The sequence below is a fragment of the Plasmodium fragile genome (assembly GCF_000956335.1).
Source record: "Plasmodium fragile strain nilgiri unplaced genomic scaffold supercont1.10, whole genome shotgun sequence".
NCBI classification, from domain to species: Eukaryota; Apicomplexa; class Aconoidasida; order Haemosporida; family Plasmodiidae; genus Plasmodium; species Plasmodium fragile.
Window position 1 is genome coordinate 58,151 of NW_012192590.1, and position 18,500 is coordinate 76,650.

Here is an 18,500-nt window from a genome sequence, read left to right on the forward strand (position 1 = left end):
AAAAAAAAAAAAAAAAATAAATGTAAAAAAAAATGAAACAGAAAAAAAAATGAAACAGAAAAAAAAATAAAGACAACCACCCTCTAACCGCCTTACATTCCCCCCCACCCGCAGAAAGGACATAAAAATAATCCCCATATACGTCGGCTGCATCGGAAACGATATTCAAAAAATAAATTGCTTTTGTACGACAAGGAGGGGAGGGGCGATGGGAACAAATAGGCACCTGACTGGACGTCCCATCCACGCGTGCAGGAGCACACACACATGTTCATGGGAATGTTTTTTTTTTTTTTTTCGGTGCAGGCAACCCGATAAAAAAATACTTCCAAGACGAGGGAAACCTGTTTCTGTTTTCGTCTGACTTTTGTCACTACGGGCGCAGGTTCTTCATCGCGTCGCCGAGAAAGTGCTTTGCATGAGAATCCCCTCATCCTCTTCGGTTCTCACTCCGTTGTTATTGCTCCCTCCCCCCCCCCCCCTTTCGACCAGATTCAGCTTCACCAACATTTTACAAAAGTATAACGACACGCACATCTTCAAGCAAGTGGAGGTACTCAGCCTGAAGAGGCGCAAATGTACATTCGCCCTAGTTATGTGCGTCTGAATGTATATGCCTGGGAGCTACAGTAATATATGTGTGTGTGTACCCTTTCCCCTTTTTTTTTTTTTTTTTTTCACTAACCCATTGTAGAATATGGACAAGGACGCCGCCAACATAATCAGTCGCCACAACCTAGTAGGTTCGTCTCCTTGTTGTGACGCGCGCAATTTAATCGTAGCGTTCGTTTCGTAACAGGGTCACTTACTGTCCCTTTTTTTGCTTCTTCATTTTGTTACATTTTTCCGTTCCGCAGAATTCATTGAATACCTGAACAAAACGCACAACACCATATGCGGGTCGAATCCGATAAAGATGATGCTGCAGGTAGGCGTTTGCCCGGATGGGTGCATCCACGCGTTCCTCCACTCCTCCGCTCATCCTCTCATCGTTCCCCCCACAGCTGCTCCAAGGCTTTTCCGGAAACGTGTCGACCAAGCTGATGCACTACTCGCAGGTAGGTCCACGCCCCATCAAGTAGCTTCAACATCGTTCACTCGCTTGGCCATTTTGCATGCGTCACCATCACATGCTGCCCCATCACATGGTGCACCCTTCCCTCCTCAGTCGAACCAAGCGAGAAGCACAAACGATTCCTCCGTGTCCTACGCCGGCATGGTTTCCTTTATTAATTAATCCCTGCCTCCGCACCCCCACGTGCGAGTTCAGTGCGCGATTGTGTAAGTTGAATTACATGCGGAGGGGCAATTTTTTTACAAATGGCGTACCCCGCTCGGAAGTGTACAATACAACTCATGTGTGTGCGCCCTGTTAACAAAACCATGTCTTGTCTTCAACTCGGACGATGCGGCCGCATTTGCAACAAAGTTGACAGGAAAAAAAAAAAAAAAAAAAAAGGGCACAAAAAGGGAACACGAAATGTGCGCTATGCACAGTGTGAAACTGTCACATATGGTACAAAAAAAAAAAAAAAAAAACAGCTTCTTTACACACACAATTGTATCGTTGTAAACATTGGGGAGATATTCCATCCCTGCCCAATTCACTTCCTTATATTTAGGTTGTGTGTAAACGATATGTGGGTTATATTTTGGACCTCTCTTTTCTTTTTCCTTTTCAGTTTCTTCTTTTTATGCTTCGGCCTGTTAGTTTCCTCTTGCGTGTGTCTTGGTTCCGCCTCCCTTTGGAGGGTTCCTCGTGGGACACGGCGGACCCGATGAAGTGCACGTACCTGTTTGTCGTCCCCTTCAGCGGTGTGCGATTTACTTTTCAGGGCGATGTCCCTACTTGCTGATTCAGTAGGACGTTGTAGGAGGCCATCAACTCCTAAGGGGACTCCTTGGCTGAGCATGTCCAGGATTGTCCTGCGCACGGCAGTGCCGCTACGCTGCTGGTGCTCCTTCGACAAGGGACTTGTAAAAACATTTTTCCACAAGAAGCTTGGGTGGCTAAAGGAGAAGAAATTTTTCAAATAAGTACTGGTCCTGTTTTCTCTCTGTTGCGAATAATATTCATAATGTGTTGATGAAATTAAAAGACCCCGATTCGCTTCGAAATTGAAAAAAGGATTAATGTGTTTATTTAATGAATAATTTGTATCCCCGTTAATGCTCGTGCCTGCTTTACTGCTATGCTCCAGCTGGTGCTCACACTTGTGTTTCAACGTAACGACAATGCTATACAAGTTATTCAACGGACTCAGTAGCTGCAAGTTGTTCTTCAAAAAACTTTCGAAAAAGGACAAAAGATTTAACGTCGTGGAAGATGAATGTTCTGATATATTTATATTTTTAAGAAGATAAAAAAAAATGCTAATATAATTGTAAAAATATATTTTTTTTATTTTTTTAAAAATATATTGTATTTTTTTTTTTTTTTTATTTTTTATTTTTATGGCTGATATGTTCATAAGGAAATTTTGTGTCAACAATAACTTGAGCAAATAATTTACGTTAATGTAGATCTTCGTTTTTTTTATGTCCAGGTTATATATGTACAGGAGGAAGTTTTTTTTTCTTTCGCTGGTGGGTATGTACAGACTGCGCGAGTAGGCGAAGGGTTCGAATTTGTGGAGGCTGTCCGCTTCACGCAGCAGCGCCTGCACCACGCCGTCTGCACAACTGACACGGGTGCTGTGATTGCCCCTCCCGCCTGCGGACGAGCCCTCCTCAGAGCCGCTAACACTGTAGTGCCGCCACTCCCTGCACACGTACTCGTAGCACAGAGGCAAGACGTTCACGAAGTAATTGTAGTCCAGGGTCAGACTCAGACTTGCGATTTCAATGGACAGGTTTCTTATGATGTCCCCTCTCCTCTTGCGCAGCTTCTGCTTCTTTATCTGCTCGATGAACTGCACCAGGTTGTGTATTTGGTGGCTCGGCGCGCCAAGCTCAGCGTCGTCGCGGTTAGCGTCGTCACCACAATTAGCGGCATAACCCGCGTTAGCTTCGTCGTCGCAGTTGGTGGCATCACCGCAGTTGGTGGCGTCTAAGGAGCCCCGCCGAGAGTCCTTCCCCCTCTTATAAAAGTAGTAGGCACTACACAGCAATGCGCGGGCCCTATTGGTGGCAAAACTTTTCGATTTGGCAATACGTGCAGCGTTCCTTTCAGGTGAGGTGACTCTTCTTTTGTTCATCCGTTCCGCCAACTGTGTCACCTTTCTCCTCCTTGCCGTGTTAGTCGAGTCCCCATTTGAGGGTACGACCCACTGGACCATGGTCTGCCTTTGTCTTCGCCTCTTCCTCTGCCTGCGTCTCGTCCTCTGCCTCCGTTCTCTCTCTAAGTGGCAACACGCATGTACAATATTCAGGCTGTTATATATATGTTTGTATTTCATAACCCTCTGCTTTAGCAGGTCCACATTAACACTAATAAATGTTTCTTCATCATTGTACTTGGTAAGAATGGTATGGCTGTTTCGTTCGAAGGTTTTCTTTTCAACCCCCTCGTCTTCTTTACTCACACGTATATTATCGATTAGGACCAGCACTCTTTCGTAAAAATCAGAGTAGCTCATACTCACCACATGGACGTTACTTTTTAACAACCCGAACAGCTGCTTGTATAAATGCACGTTCTTCACGTAGCTGCAGAACAAATGAGAGGAGTACTGGCAATACAACTTACTCTTGAATAGTCTATACACATTGTAAATTTTTATAATGTTATTTTTTCTTGTTAAAAAATTTCTTTTTCCTTCTCTCCTGCTGGCCATATTATCTGTTCTGCTCAGCGTGGTTACATATTCTGGCCTGCCTCTTCTCAGTAGCCTCCTGAGAATCCTGCTGCTCCTCATTCGTGAGCTCTTCTCTCCCCATTCAGCAGACTGATCAGACGAAGGAGAAGAGGATGATTCGTCCACAGCGACTATATTTGTGCATTCCCTGTTTGGTCCCTCCTTCGTCAGATTAGCACTCCAGTTGGTCAACGCTACCACGCCGCCGCCATTACCGCCACCCTCACCGCTACCCCCACCGATAGCCCGACTTGGGCAAGGCCTCTCATCCATCAACTCGCTGCGGCGGGGAGGCCGCACCCCCCATCGATGGCGTTCCTTCGGCTGCTTCTCCTTCCCGGGCTTGCGCACGTCGCAGAACCCTATGCATCTCTTCCTCCTGGTCAGAGCTTTTCTATTCAGACAATGGAAGGTGTAAAAGTTGAAAAAAATTTTACTAAAGTGAATTCTCTGATCCATGTGCACAAGGGTCATGGCTTCCCTAGATGATACGTCCTCAAAGGTTAACATCAGCTCAACACTTTTAATAAATATTTTAACATTGATCAGATCATTCTCGCTCAGTCCGTATAGGTTGTTTATGTAGATAATCCCTTTTGTGTTTTCCATCACAGGGACGGTGCGACGATTCATATCATTTCGCTTAGATGACGCCACCACTCTTTCACATGGTGGTGGTGGTCCCCCTATTATATTATTTTCCCCTTTGAGGAAATGGAAGCAGTAGTAAAGGGAGAAAACGTTCTTCACAAACTGACTCTCTCTTGATCCATTCAAAATGATGTTAACGTCGTTATTTTTATTCAGCACGATATCGCAGTGGTATTTCACAAGGTACAGTTCGTAGTACACGAATTGTGTTTCTCCTCCAATGGAGGGACTAACAACACCCTTAACCTTCTTCCTCTTGAACAGGAAAAAGGAAAAGGAAAAAGACGAAATGAGGTTGCAAACCAAGGCAAATTTCATCACATGAAAATTCTTATGCATGTCTGGTATCTTCACCAAGTGTAAGTAGTTCCTCACGGACTCATATTTTGTGAGTGGAGTTTCATCACCAAGCTTCAGTAACAATTGTAACGTCTTGTTGTTCATTAAAATAAATTTAGGGAAGAAAAAAAAAATACATTTTTCATCCTTGAAGTGTACATACCTTTTCTGTATAAAAATGAGGTGTGTACTTTGTGCTGGGTTCATCAATAAGGGAACATCTAAGTTGTTATAAATGTGTATTCTGCCTTTTTTATTCACCTGTTCGTTTATTTGCTCTTTGTATTTTTTAAAAATTTGTTGCATGGTGTTTTTCTTCGTGAAGATAACTAGGTCAATGTTCATTTTTTTTAAGCGGCTGTATTCGTGCAGAGAGCGCTCATACTCTGCTGAACGGAGTGTTCCCAGCGGGGCTTCCTCCTCTACATGGGGTGCATCCTTCATGATTGTCTCTGCTTTGTCCTCTTCCCCGTCTTCCTCCCCTTCCTCCGCTTCTTCACAAGTGAACCCCATTTCATCTGTGCCACCATCGTTATTATCACATCTGTTTTTTTTTCTCCTTGATGGTTGCTCACTCGGGTGGCTTCCACCAATGGGTCTACTGCTCCCCCCATCTACCTCCCCCGACAAGAGTGGAATTCTCTTAATGAAAATGTAATACGTTTTGTCCTTCTCTACGGTGAAAATGTGAAACAGCTTCTCCTTTACCACCGTCAGGTGTTTGTTGCTGTTCTTCGTGTAAATCTGTGCATACTTGTACGTGTAAAAGTAGGTGGCGCAATTTTTGTGAATCCTTATGTACTTGCCCCTTATATGTTTTGTCTTCACCACTCGGGGGCTCCCCCTCTTTTCGTGCGTCTTCCGGGTCAACACTTTCAGCGCCTGTGCGTAGTTAATAATTTTGGCGCCTTCTGGCCGGTTCATTGGGGATTTGATCAGCGCCTTCTGTTCCATTTTTTTCTCCGTTTCTTCCACCGGTGCCTCCCCGTTGTGAGTAACCTTGTCGAGGGTGACTTGGTGTCCGCCCCCCTCCTCCTGTGGCTGCCTTATTTTGAGACTAATAAAATCCCACGCACTTTTATTTTTTATGTTTAGCTCCTGCACGCTCATGCTGTGGAGTAGGTTGGTGCGGTCAGGGCGTCTACTGTCCACCTTTTCTTCATCAAATAGGGCAGCGATTTTCCCGAGGTAGCTGCTTCGTTCGTAATGTTCACCTGGTCCGCTTCCCCCACGTGGTCTGTTTTCTTCTCCTGCGACGTCGAACTCCGAGTCGTCTTCGCTGGTAGGGGAGAAGCATGAGTGCTCGCTGAAATTGAGGTCGTCGCTTTCGTTTGAGTCGACGAGCTGCTCCCCGTGTCGCGCTTCGCGATGCCGCTGCTGCTCATGCTGCTCCTTCTCCAGCACATCGTGCGGCTTGGACTTGACCTCGAAGGTGTACTTTGTGAGGTTCACCAAAACGAGGTAGGGAAAAAATTGAATAAAAGAAATGCCAAAGGAGTGAAAGTGCAAATGGTGGACACGCACAGTTACATATTCCTCGTTTAGCTGTATGACCTTAGTGTAGGACTTATTTATTTCGTACGATACAGAGTCGTTGCTCATCGTTTTGTTATAACTGTTCAGAGAAAAGCGATGGTTGAAGCAGTAATTTTTAATACAGTGTTTATTATTTTCATTTTTGTTTTCCTGTTCATATTTTTTTTTTTTTTCTTCTTCTTCTTCTTCTTCAATTTTTAAAATATCCTGCTCTAGCGCAAAAACTCTCCTGCCCATAACGGGGGAAAGAAGAAGCAAATCTTCCTTAAGTGCAGTATACGTTTGTTTTACATTATATTTTTTAACTTCACATTGAAACTTGAGATCGTCCAAGCAATTCTCCTCATCATTCAACACGTAGTACTGCAACACATTTCTCGTGTAATTCATAACGTTGTGTTTGCTCACGATGGTTATATTATAAACCTGCTCGTACATGTATATGTAGACAACGAAGTAGAGGTTGTGAAATTTTACTAAATCAAAAAAAACAATTTGAGGGAGACCTTTTACATTTTCATGTTCTTCTGTTTCGCTGTCGTTACTTGGGGTAGCTGTTCTCGTTTGTACTACGACCTCTCCTCTGTTAGTAGCCACGAACAAATCCTGTTTCACTTCGGCACGTGCAAAATATGCTTCATTGTTTACCTTCAAAAATTTTATCCACTGGCGGTAGAAGGACAGACTGAAGTTCAGTATCAGATTGTTCAAAAAACAAAAGTGATACACATTTACATAGTCGAAACTACGTAAGCTATACGTTTTGATGCTCCCCTTTTCTCTCTTTAACAGCACGTTGATGTTGAATGGAGTGAGGTTAATTATCTTCATGCAGTTTTGAATTGAAAATACATGTACGTTTTTTTTTACCATCCTCACGACGCTGAATATTTTGGAGTACTTGGCGTCTTCTGCGTCGGTTCGACTGCCGGGCTGCCCTGGGCCACCCCCCCGCACGCGCGCCTTATCGGCGTGTGCCGTGTCCATGCGTGAGTTGTCGACGTGTGCCTTGTCGACGTGTGCCGTGTCCATGCGTGAGTTGTCGACGTGTGCCGTGTCCATGCGTGAGTTCTCGACGCGCGCGCGCTTCTTCACCAAAAAGAAAAAGCTGCAGTAGAGCACGTGGACGCTGTCGTGAATATCCCTAAAGACATACCTCCTGAGTTTTAAAAACTGAGAATACTTCATTTTGTTACTCACATAAAGCTTATCATTGTGCATCTTCACAACGAGCTGCATGAATTCACACTGCTTCATAAAATGAAAGGGAACACTAAAGGCAGTCTGGTTGTCCTTCACCACACACGTATTAATGGTGTTAGCCTTAATAAACTTTAACTTCAAATGGAGAAATTTTTTTTTTTTTTTTTTTTTTCCAATACACTTGAGGGGTCGTTCTTGGCCACAGTGGATTCACCAACAATCATCCTCGTGGTGGTGTCTCGCTTGAGGTACTCATCGAACAAAATGTTCACAAAAAAATAAGGATAAATGTATATGCACTTTTTATTATCATGTATACCCACATCTATGTGCAGGTAGTTTTTTGCACTAAGTGTTTTCTTATGGTGTGGGTCCTGCTGTGCGTCGTTTGGGTGTCTGTAGGCTTTTCCAAAGTGGGGTCCATACTGATTAGCATTATGGGGACTCCCTCCTGAAAGGTAATTTCTTCCCTTAAGAAAAATTTTTTTTCTCAGGCTAGTATCCTCAACACTATAAATGAGGAGGAAAAATAAATTCGCACAAACAATGACGCTGTCTTCATTCCTTTTCACCAACCCCACGTTGTCTTCATATTGGTAGAGCAAATCGTAAGGCGTGTAATTTTTTATAATTATGAACTCCTTGTGAAATTTATTCTGGAAGGAAACGAAATTGCGCACATCTCTGATGGTCCTGATCTTTTCATTACTCACCTGACTGCATAGTACACACTCATGGTAAGACAAGTGAGAATGAATAAAATGTTGTTTGAACAAGAAAAGGAAATTTACTATTCCTCTCCCCATATAAATGTGTACGTCGTTTTTTATGTAGATCCAAAGTTTTTTTTTTTTTCTCTCATCCATATTGTAATGTACTGCAAGATCGAATGAATGTACAAAAGGAATTTTCCTCGAATTTTTAAAAAGGAAATTTTTTAAATGAATTATGTCTAGGCAGAGTGCATTCATTTGCTTCATGTTTAGAGCCACTTGTGTTTTTTTGAGTTTCCTTTTTCGCCATGTGCTTGTCAGGGTCAGTTGGTTGTTCATACTGTTTATGGAGAATAATTCGTGCAGGTACCCCAGCGTTAGGAACGACACCTTCATCATGTCCACGTTGATGTGGACCTTGTTTGTGGTTCGTGTGATGGGCTTGCTCAGGGGCTTGTTCAGCGCCTTCACGCCGCTCTTGCTACCACGCTTCGTACCATCCGTGGTGGCCCCCCTTCTGCTACACCTTCCCTTGCGGAACTTGGAAGAGATGACCACCCCCCGGTAGCTGTACCTGCACGTGTACACCTTCCCCTCTCGCCTCTGCCTCCCCAAATACTCCACATCCTCCAAAAGAAATTTCAATATCAGCAAGTCGTTGTTGTTCAGGCCCACAGACATTCTGCTCACAATGATGCTTGCACAATTTTTCGTCACCAGCACTTTTGTGTGGGTAGCAATTTTCCTCTCGTTCGAATCACTTTTGGAATTCTTTAAGTGGGTATCCCCAACCTGAGGGGTGATCCCTCCGCTGGTCATCTTGTTCTGGCCATTGTTGCGCCTAGTGTTAATCGCTTCGTGCACGCGACCAGTGTTCATCGCTTCGTTCGCGCGGCCAGGCGCGTGTCTCACGCCGCTTCCTACCCACAATAAGGCATTCCTCCTCCCCCTGTCCCCATACCCGTTGCCCTTGCTTGATAATAGCGCGTAATTAGAAAAGGAGTTACTACTGAGGGGGGGGGTAGTCATGCCCCGCTCGGTACTGTTCCTCTTTGAGGGGAAGGAAAAGTAACCATTTTGCCTGAACGTTCTGCTTCTCTCTTCCTCTGTTGTTCTTCCCTCTTGTGATAAGTGATTCTCATTCAGGGCTCCAAAACTGGGTGTGAAAAAAATTGGGGGGAATTTCTTGCTGCCCTTGTGCCCGGACTTCATGCGTAAGGACTCTCCTCGATTAAGCACGTAGTTGACTCTCGTGTAGAAGCACAGGATGTTGATGAACTCCACGAGGTTGTACAAGCAGAACTCTCGTAGGGGGATCACACTAATGTGCGGTTCATCCTCGTCCTGCAGCGAAGTGCTGCCTCTTCTCTGTTCATCATCGTTAGCAACATGAGCGCCGTGCTGCTTCGCATTTGTACCCCCCCCGTTTACCGGCCTCTGCATATACTCGGTTGACATTCCCCTACAACGCCGCAAATAAAATTTCCGGACGCCCAGCAAGCTCAAGTACACCTTGTGGTGCTTTGCCTGGTTCGATGAGACGCCTACCTGTTCCACCCGCATTATATTTATCGCGGTATGAGTTGTTAGGGGGGCGTGCAGGAGGCCGCACTTAACTCTGAGGTGCTGCATAATTATGTTAAAGTGCGTTTTGTTTACGTCCACGAGGGTTCCTTTGTTTGTTGTTTCCCTCGTTTCCTTCGTTCTCTTCGTGCCCTTCATTCCCTTCGTGCTCTTCATTCCCTTCCATGGCTGCATTCCCCTCCCTGGCAGCGCCTGCATGTGGTCCTCACCCCTTCGAATGGCCCTCTTCCTTCTCCTTTTTTTTTTTTCAATGTCTACCTTCACACTGGTGTTCACCAACAAGTCGTACAAGAACACCCTTCTCTTGTCACTCCAATCGGCATTTTTTTTTTTTTTTTTTGCTTCACCAAGTAAATATTTTTCCGTTCTACTTCTCGTTCATGGCCTACATAGGATGGATGGTTCTTCACCTCGGGGGTGTTCACATACACATACTCTTCCTTCCCTTTATTTCGTTTCTGTGTCACAGTGAAAAAGTCTTCTCCCCTCTTGCGTCTATGCAACTCCTTTGTCCTTTCCTGACCAAACACTTTGTGATTGCCTTCCCTCTCATGCTTAGTTCTGCTTGCTTTTCTTTTATCACCACTGTCGGTGCGTCCACTGGTGTAAGCACGTCTCGTTTTCTTTTGTTTTTCCTTCACGAGACTCATATCGTATAGGATGTCCTCTCCACTCTCTTTAACATCATCCATGAGGTAGGTACACGTAGACAACAAATGAACATTCAAATTTGCAAAAAATATTTTAAAGTGATATGAAAGAAAAAAATTTTTTTTTTTTTTTTTCCTTCCCTCTGTTCCTTCAACATGTTGTTTCGTTTGTGTGGATCTTGCAAGTGATAAAAACTGAAATGCTCTCCACATTTTAGAAGTGCTCACAATTTTGTGCCACTGGACAAGGCTGTTCATAGGGAGGAAGAAACAAACATCTTTGTACGTGTGTTTTATTGTTAGGTTAAGTGCAGGGTTTCCTTTCACAGCGCATTTCACATGCACACTCATTTTTTCACTTTGGTTAATCTCTTTCCTCCTGGCGATCATCTTGGCTCTCCCTTCTATCACCTCCAATGCACGCCACATACAACCAACTGTGCTTTCAACACCTACATCTGCACGTCTATTCAAAAATAGGACCGTATTCTTCCTCTCCACTTGTGTATACTTCGTTTCATAATGAGTAATATTCGTGATGTACTCCTTAAGTAGCTGCTTCCTGTTTGAAACTGCTCTCTTCAAAACGGTGGCCACTTCAGTTGGGGGAGGAGTACATCGTTTCGTTCTCCCTCTATGTACTCCTTTCCTTCCCATTCGACGTGGCACACTTGCTTCTTCCTCCTTTCTCTCCTGTCTTTGTTCTAACACTTTAATGTCCATCTCATCATTCCTCATAAGAACGCTACCTTCCCGTTTGCTTAACAAGGTTTGTGTTTCCTTTACCTGGTCCACAACGTTTCTCTCTTTAGTTGGAAGCTTTCTCCTGATGAGAAACACCCCCTTGTTGCATTTCTGCCCAATCGCACCCACCCCCTCAATGTACTTTCTCCTCTTCCTGTTCAAATTACGCACTTGAAAATTTATTTTTATTTTTTTTAAAAAAAATATGAACATGTTCATACAATTTTGGTAATTTCGCCTCGATAAAGTGTTAAACATTTCAAATAGGTACACCTTCCCCTTCGCATCAAAATAGTCGTTGCTGCTGAATAGGAGCAGTTCTTTCAACTCGTGTAGGTACCTAAAATTTTGCATCGTCTTTTGTTTGTTTGTTCTGCTCCCCTTACTTGTGAGCTCCCCCTTGAGGACACCTACATACGTCCCCAGGAAGGCGTTCTCTCTGTCCGTGTGGAAAAGGAAGAAAACATTCTTTAGTTTAAAACTCACGCATTTGAGCAGCGCATCCATAAGGGTAAGTTGGGGGGAGTAGCCATTCCGCTGCTGCGACAGGTGAACGCTCCTATGATTGACCCATTTGCTCACTCCTGTGCCAGCCAAGCGGATTCCCCTGTTCTGCGTTGCCTTCTTCGCCCCCACAAAGGGGCTATTTCGTGGGTTCATCCCTACTCTGCTATGCAAGCGGACTCCAGCCGCCCGTCCTGCGGAGCGCATCTTCTTCACCCTGTGTTTGGCATGTACTCTGCGGATGATTGGCGCGAGTTGCTTTCCTTGCACCTTGGACCACGTTCGTTCATCACGTCGACTTTCACCACGGCTGTCGTGTGGGAAGGCAGTCCCGTCGCCACTTCCAGCCCCACTTCCACCCAAGCCGTACCTGCGCAGGAGGCGCTGCGCCTTGGCGCCCATCTCCACTACGCACGCGTACAAATTAACTAACGAGACAACATATCGCTCGTTCAGGAGGACATTGAAGGAGCAGTTACATCCGACTCGTCCATCGCCACCCTTTTCTCCCCTACTGCTGTACGATTTTAGTACCGTTTTGACATTCACTAGGTGCGGTTCGCGTCCCCCCTGCATTTGCAAAGACCAGGACGCATCACCCCCCTTGCGGGTTTTTATTTTCCTCTTCAAGCATCTCAACATCTTAAAGAGGAGACGAACTTTCCTTCTGCGCATCGCACACGTTATGGAAGGATAGAGCAAAGGTAGAAATGGGTGACGCGTTCGCTGAGCACAGTTGAGTGGTTCATAGGTTCTGTTCCATTTACTTCTACCCACCCTGCTTCTAATCCGCTTAACCATATGTACACTTCTCCTAAGGACCTTCGTGGCGGGGAGCTGAAACCGCAGTTGATTGCCCAGATGAAGATAATTGGACTGAAGAATGAGAAACCTCTTCCCATCCTCCAACCCTTTCACAAACAAATGGACGTCACAAAGTGTACTTTTCACGAGACAACACAGTTGTACAACCTGTCTGCTGTAAGTCGTTCCTTTACAAGTACGAGAAAAAACAAATGTTCCCTTTTTTATTTTCAATAACAGTTTTTCCTTCTTCTTCCCCCTCATCTTCTTGTTTTTCGCTTTGTTGGTGACTTCCCCTGAACAGTCAGCACCTGTACCTTTGGTCTTCCCTTCCTCCGCAAGTGGACATACAAAATAGGTGCAGCTCCAGGTGACCCTATTTACACAAATGTGTACCTTTCTCACTTGAAGCAGTGTCCCAATGTGTTTGTAGCACACGGTTATGTTCTTTTTTCCATTATGATCCATCGGGTAGACCTCTCCTGCATTGAGTCCACCCATGGCTATCATCCCTCCATGTGCATACTTGTTCCTTCTTTTTATAAAATCTCTCACCTCTTCAGATGCACTTCTATCACTCGTGCATCTATTAAGCGGAAAATGGGTTCTAAAAAATGGGTTCTGGAAACTGTCCTTAATTGCTTCCATGTACCATTTTAATGAATCCAACACACTCACATCTGAAGATATTCGCACCCTGTGGCTGTTCAAATGAATGACCATGTTGAGTAGGTCCGAGAGGATCAAATTTATTCTCTCCATTTTTATAAACACGTTCCTTCTCTTTCGTGTCTTCGTTCTTGCCTGGGTAACGTTCTGCCAGTGTTCGCTATATTCCTGCTGGGTGTTCACCACCCCTGTCGATGCCTCTCTTGAAGGTAGGCTGCGTTGCGGTGAGTGGTGGTATGGACCAATGGAGGGGACTGCGCTGGAAAGAGGAGGCTTCCCCTTGTTCTTCACTCCCTGCCCCTCCACGATGTACCTCATTACAGAGGTTTCCTTTACAAACATATGGAAGGCCAATTTACACACGTAGAAATGGCGTCTACTGCGCGTGGCGCATTTGTGTTGGAGTCTTCGTGTTCTCCTTTCATGTGCCCTTTTTCCACGGTCTCTTTGTATGGGAGGCAGTTGGTGGGCCTTTCCTCTGGGGGAGGCGCCCACGTGGGGTACTTCCCCCGCGCCCGCTGCTTCGGCCACTCCTGCCACTTCCTTCACCGCTTGGACGCTCACAAGGTTACTCCTCATCTTCACGACAAGGCAATTTGTCTCGACCTTAAAATGCTTGCTCGCTGCACCGAGGGAGGAGAGTCGCTGCTCCCCGACCATGTCCCCCTTGTTCATAAAAAGAAACGAGCAGGTAATTCTCTTCGCAATGAAATAAAAGACTAGTCTTAACATTTTCTTCATAACAGATGTGTAAAACGTGTTGTTGTTCCTTCGCAGATGCAAAAGGTGTGCTTCAGACGGGAAGACATTTCTAAGCGGGCTTTTTATAAAATGATTGGTCCTTCCTGCATGATCCACTTCCCCCCTTTGCACTTGCCACAAATGCAAGTACGCGTAATATGCCATGTTCAAGAAGAAGTCATGTACGTACAGGTCCAGCCTCTCCAGGTAGCATGCAATTACATGCTTGTTCTTCACGCCTTGTCTTTTGAGCTCCCCCGAGTTGGTCAGCTGGAATTGGTGTCTCAGGGTGAGCGCATAGGAGGGACAATTCGGGTGAGCCCCTCTACTATAACATCCTCCCCTTCCTACTACCTTCTCTCTAACGTTACCCGGGATGCACCCATCACATGGCCTCAGCCTTATAATGTTCCTTTCCCCCCCGAGGTCAGCAAGAGAATACACCCGCACCCCCCTCAGTGACTCAAAATGTAGGGGAACGGAACGAATATTAAAATCACAAAATGAAGCAAAATCGTATATGTATAATTTGTTCTTAAGGAGGTAAGCATTTTTTTTCTTCGTGGCGAAAAAATGAAAAATGGTCCTCTCCGATATGAACTTAAAGTGGAATGCTTCCATGTACCTCTCTGTCCCTTTTGCCTTGTCCCATCGGTTTGACCTCACTTGATCCGATTGTAAAAAAATTATAACATTTGATATTTTTTTCTTCTTTAGCTTTTTTGTATTTGGTGTATTTTCCTTGCATAGGAAGAAAAAGAGGTTTACATGACGACAGGAAAATTTTACCTGCATGTTAATAAAAAAACTTAATACATATGTAATGCTGAAGGAGGAGCTAACATAATAATCTTCCTCATCCTTCTCATGCGCCACTTGGTCATTATCGTAAAAGACTTCTAGAGCCCCGAAGAGAAAGTTCAGCTCTTCTTCAATCGACACCACGTTATCCTTTACATGGTTAATCACCATGGTTGGTATGTCTTCCCTTTTTTTTCTTCCGTCAGGGTAACACAGCTGAGTTTTCTTCAGTTGGACTTTCCCCCATGGGACCTCCTCCGATGTGAAATACCCTGATCCGCTCGTCCTACTGTGGCTCCCCCTCTCCTCAGAACATTCCTCGCTGCCACAAAATAATTTTCTTAACAAATTCAGGACCTTGCTGTTTAGCTCCACCACTAACGAAATAATGGAAATGCGTACTCTGTACATTGTGGTCCTGTCCAGGGTGAAGAATAAAGCAAATGGAAAAACCAACACATGTGTACTTCTATCGTACTTTATATAAGTGTATATATTTGCTATTTTGTAATTTATGTTGACGTGGTTGTTAATCGCTTTCACTTTTTTTTTTAATTTTTTCGCTAGGAGAAAATTGGGACTTGTTCGAAACTTCCGCACTGCCTTTTTCTTTACATGCGTGATGTTTTTATTTGTGAAGTGTAGGAGGGTGTGGTCTAGGCAAAGGATCATGGTGGGGGCACGCAGCTTCGTTAGTTCCACTTTGATTCGATTAATTTGCGTGCTTATTTGAACCAGCGATGGGTGGGTTTCCCCCCCAATGCTGCTGTCTTGAACTCGCTTCGTCCCACTGGTCACACCCAAATGGTGATGCAAGATGAACAGGTCCCGCTCCAGCAGCGCGCCCACAAGCACGCAGAACCTATCCACACGACTGATTACCAGACTAACGCACTCAATGTTGAGACCTATCAGGTACTCGCTTGACCTACTCCCCCCTCGTTCGCACTTCCTATTCACCTGTGCGATGAGGCAGTGTTTGTTCTTCCCCTTAGACGGCGCACTAAAGCCATACCTGCCAGCGAGAGCGGAGGTCACACTGGCGTACTCTGCACACGTGGCGTCTAGCAGGTCGTTATACATGACCTTTTTGAACGCATAACTTTTTTTTGTGTTGAAGCGAAGCAGCTCCTCCTTGACTTTACTCACGATAAGGGACAAACTCGAGTAGGATTCTGTGATGGAAAATGAATCCAGCGAGAAGGTAAAATTGTGCAGCGCGCGATTTTTCACCGACCCGTCCTGCCTTGTGCGCGAACACTTCGCTGGACCACAAGTCCCCCCCTTCAAGGCAAAAAAGAGGTCAACATTTTTGCAGCAGCAGCAAAGGGAGTCATTCCCCCTGCCGTACCAATAATCCACGTTGAATTCTTCCATGTGAAAGTTGAGCTCGAGCAGCAGTTTCATTCCTCCGGTGTCGCACATTCTTCCTGTTCGATGCAAGCTGTCCTGCACCGAGGTGACGTTCCTCCTGTGGGGTTGTCCACGGTGAGGTTGCCGCCTCCCCTGCTTTGGCCCCCCCTCCATCTGAGCACCATCCCCCCTCGCAATGCAAACGTACTTATACAAAAACAAATACAAGGTGTACAGCCTATCATTTGAAAGGGAGATGTGAATGCTCGGGGTGGCGACGCTGAGGAGATACCTCTGGTTACTCCTATCCTTCAACACGTCACAGAGAAGGGTGGTCTCCTTCAACAGGCACTCCCTCTTATGTGTTACCTTCACATTATAAAAGAAAAAAAACTTGTACTTAAATTTGTCCTCACTTATATCACTCCTACTAATGTGTTGACTCCTTCCATCCTGGTATACACTGAGTTGTCCTATAGTAACTTTGAATAAATCTTCTAATTCATTTCTGTTCAGGGTGTCCCCATCGCTATAAATAATATTCGTTCCATTTGTGATAAGGCTTCTATTCATTTGCACACCCATCATGTGTCTTTCTTCTCGCTCTCTGCTCCTGATGAAGCTACAATTGTCCGCATGAACTTCATTCATGTGAACAGAAAGGAATATTTTTTTTTTCCCATTTGATAATGTATCCTCGAAAATTATATTAATGTTTTTTACGTCAAGGCAGAGGATGTATTGCATGGCTAGCTTGGACACGATTTCTTTGAAGATGCGGAGGAAGCTCCGTTTTATAATGTTATGCGCGATGTACTTGAGGAGGGAGCAGGCCAGGGTGTACAGCTTCGTTGTCACCACGTTGAGGTAAACAATGGCGATGAGCAGAGCGACGACGGGGAAGCTCCTACTGATCTCCGCCACTTCGCTCCCGTCCTCACTTCCTTTACCTTCACCATCGCCTTTAACTTTGCAGATGTTGCCCTCCACCGTGTCGCACATCTTGTTGACCCCTTGCCCCTTCTCTGGCTCCCTCTCCTGGGCGCCCTCCTCCTCCAACTTCACACTCACGAAGACGTTTTCCACCTGTACAGTCAGGCCACTGTACAAACCTGCATCGCGCACACCGCCACTTCTTCCATCGACACTTCGTCCCCCGCCCCTGCTGGAGGGGAGGATCCCCCAGTCAACATCCACTCTGCCGACGTAAAAAATGTGAAAGCTAAGTTGGTGTTTCCTTTCCGTTAGTGTATCTAGGTAAGCCAAGTAAGCACCGAACGCTCCCTTCTCTTTATGGTGTCGCTTCGGCCTCTTTAAAAAAACGTTCTTCTCTGTGCTTCTCACGAGATCGTTAGGGAGGCTTAGTGTGAAGGGCGTAAGTTCTAACTCTTCCCACATGAAATGCTTAATGCTGTTCATGCACATATGCTTCACGCCCCTAATGTACTTTTTAACTCCGAGTTTTTGTAGGAGATACTCCAACAGATACAGTAGCAGCGCCATTGTGTTTAGTTCTTCCCCCTTTGGTAGGTGCCACGTGTGTTTAATATTTTCTTGGCGAAGACAAGACGTCCCTTTCTTCCCCTTGGGTTTACTTCGCTTTTCCTGCTTGGGCGCATTTGCTTTCACGAGAAAGGGAGGGCAGTAACGGGATAAAAAAAAAAAAAAAAAAAAAAAAATGGGTCTTCTATTTATATCCCCACCTGTGCTGCTGTTGTTCCTCGTTCTTCTGGCTCTGTTTTCTCACGTTACACCTACAGCCCTTCTCTCCCTCTGTGAGCTACTTATTTCGCTGGAAGGACACCCCAAACAAAAAACAAACATCAGCACTGGAAGGTAAGTTGACATACTTCTCTACGTTGTAGCTTCTGCTTAGACGCTTGAAAATGGGTTCTTGAAAATGGGTTCTTGAAAATGGGTTCTTGCAAATGGGTTCTCACAAATGGGTGTACACAAATACGTGTATACAAATGAGCGATTACACCACACTGTGCGCGTCGTGTCGCTCGAGTAGGGGGAGGCCGTTCGCACAGTCACTAGCGCGATGCGTCATGCATACACACGCGCACACGCACACAAAAAAAAAAAATAATAAAACAAAACAAAATAAAAACTGTTTCTACGAGAGGTGTGCTTCTCCCTCCCCCCTTGTTGACAATGCAATGGGGTGAAATGGGACAACTTGTAAGAGGGGCTGTTGTTGTACAAAATATTTGTTAAGGCAACATTGAAACTGGTCTGTCCTATGCCCACAACTGCCCCGATGGAGACAAAACCCATTCCTCAGCGTCGCTCGTGCAAACTCAAATGACACACATTAACTGGTCCTACAGAAGTGTCCTCCCTCCGTAGCCGCATCTGCGTCAGGGGAGTTTACACTACAGACAAACATGCAGGTGCTTTATTATGGC

The 18,500-nt window shown here is 45.2% G+C and overlaps 2 protein-coding genes across 2 annotated transcripts in view; one reads left to right on the top strand and one right to left on the bottom strand.

Moving 5' to 3' along the window:
- The window catches only part of AK88_01170 (AmmeMemoRadiSam system protein B), a gene marked incomplete at both ends in the record, with an annotated part of 5,397 nt that extends 4,160 nt beyond the window's left edge, over positions 1 to 1,237 (top strand). The window contains 7 exons of the mRNA XM_012478806.1: positions 115 to 185; positions 307 to 385; positions 493 to 553; positions 695 to 743; positions 858 to 928; positions 1,005 to 1,058; positions 1,169 to 1,237. Of these exons, the coding sequence (XP_012334229.1) occupies positions 115 to 185; positions 307 to 385; positions 493 to 553; positions 695 to 743; positions 858 to 928; positions 1,005 to 1,058; positions 1,169 to 1,237 (454 nt within the window). The remainder of the gene's footprint in view (positions 1 to 114; positions 186 to 306; positions 386 to 492; positions 554 to 694; positions 744 to 857; positions 929 to 1,004; positions 1,059 to 1,168) is intronic.
- Positions 1,238 to 1,604: 367 nt separating this feature from the next.
- AK88_01171 (uncharacterized protein) lies at positions 1,605 to 17,592 on the bottom strand (the record flags this gene model as incomplete). Its single annotated transcript, XM_012478807.1, has 3 exons — positions 1,605 to 7,661; positions 7,706 to 10,015; positions 10,171 to 17,592. The coding sequence occupies 3 exons, from the start codon at positions 17,590 to 17,592 to the stop codon at positions 1,605 to 1,607; spliced, it is 15,789 nt and encodes a 5,262-aa protein (XP_012334230.1).
- Between the last annotated feature and the right edge of the window lie 908 nt (positions 17,593 to 18,500).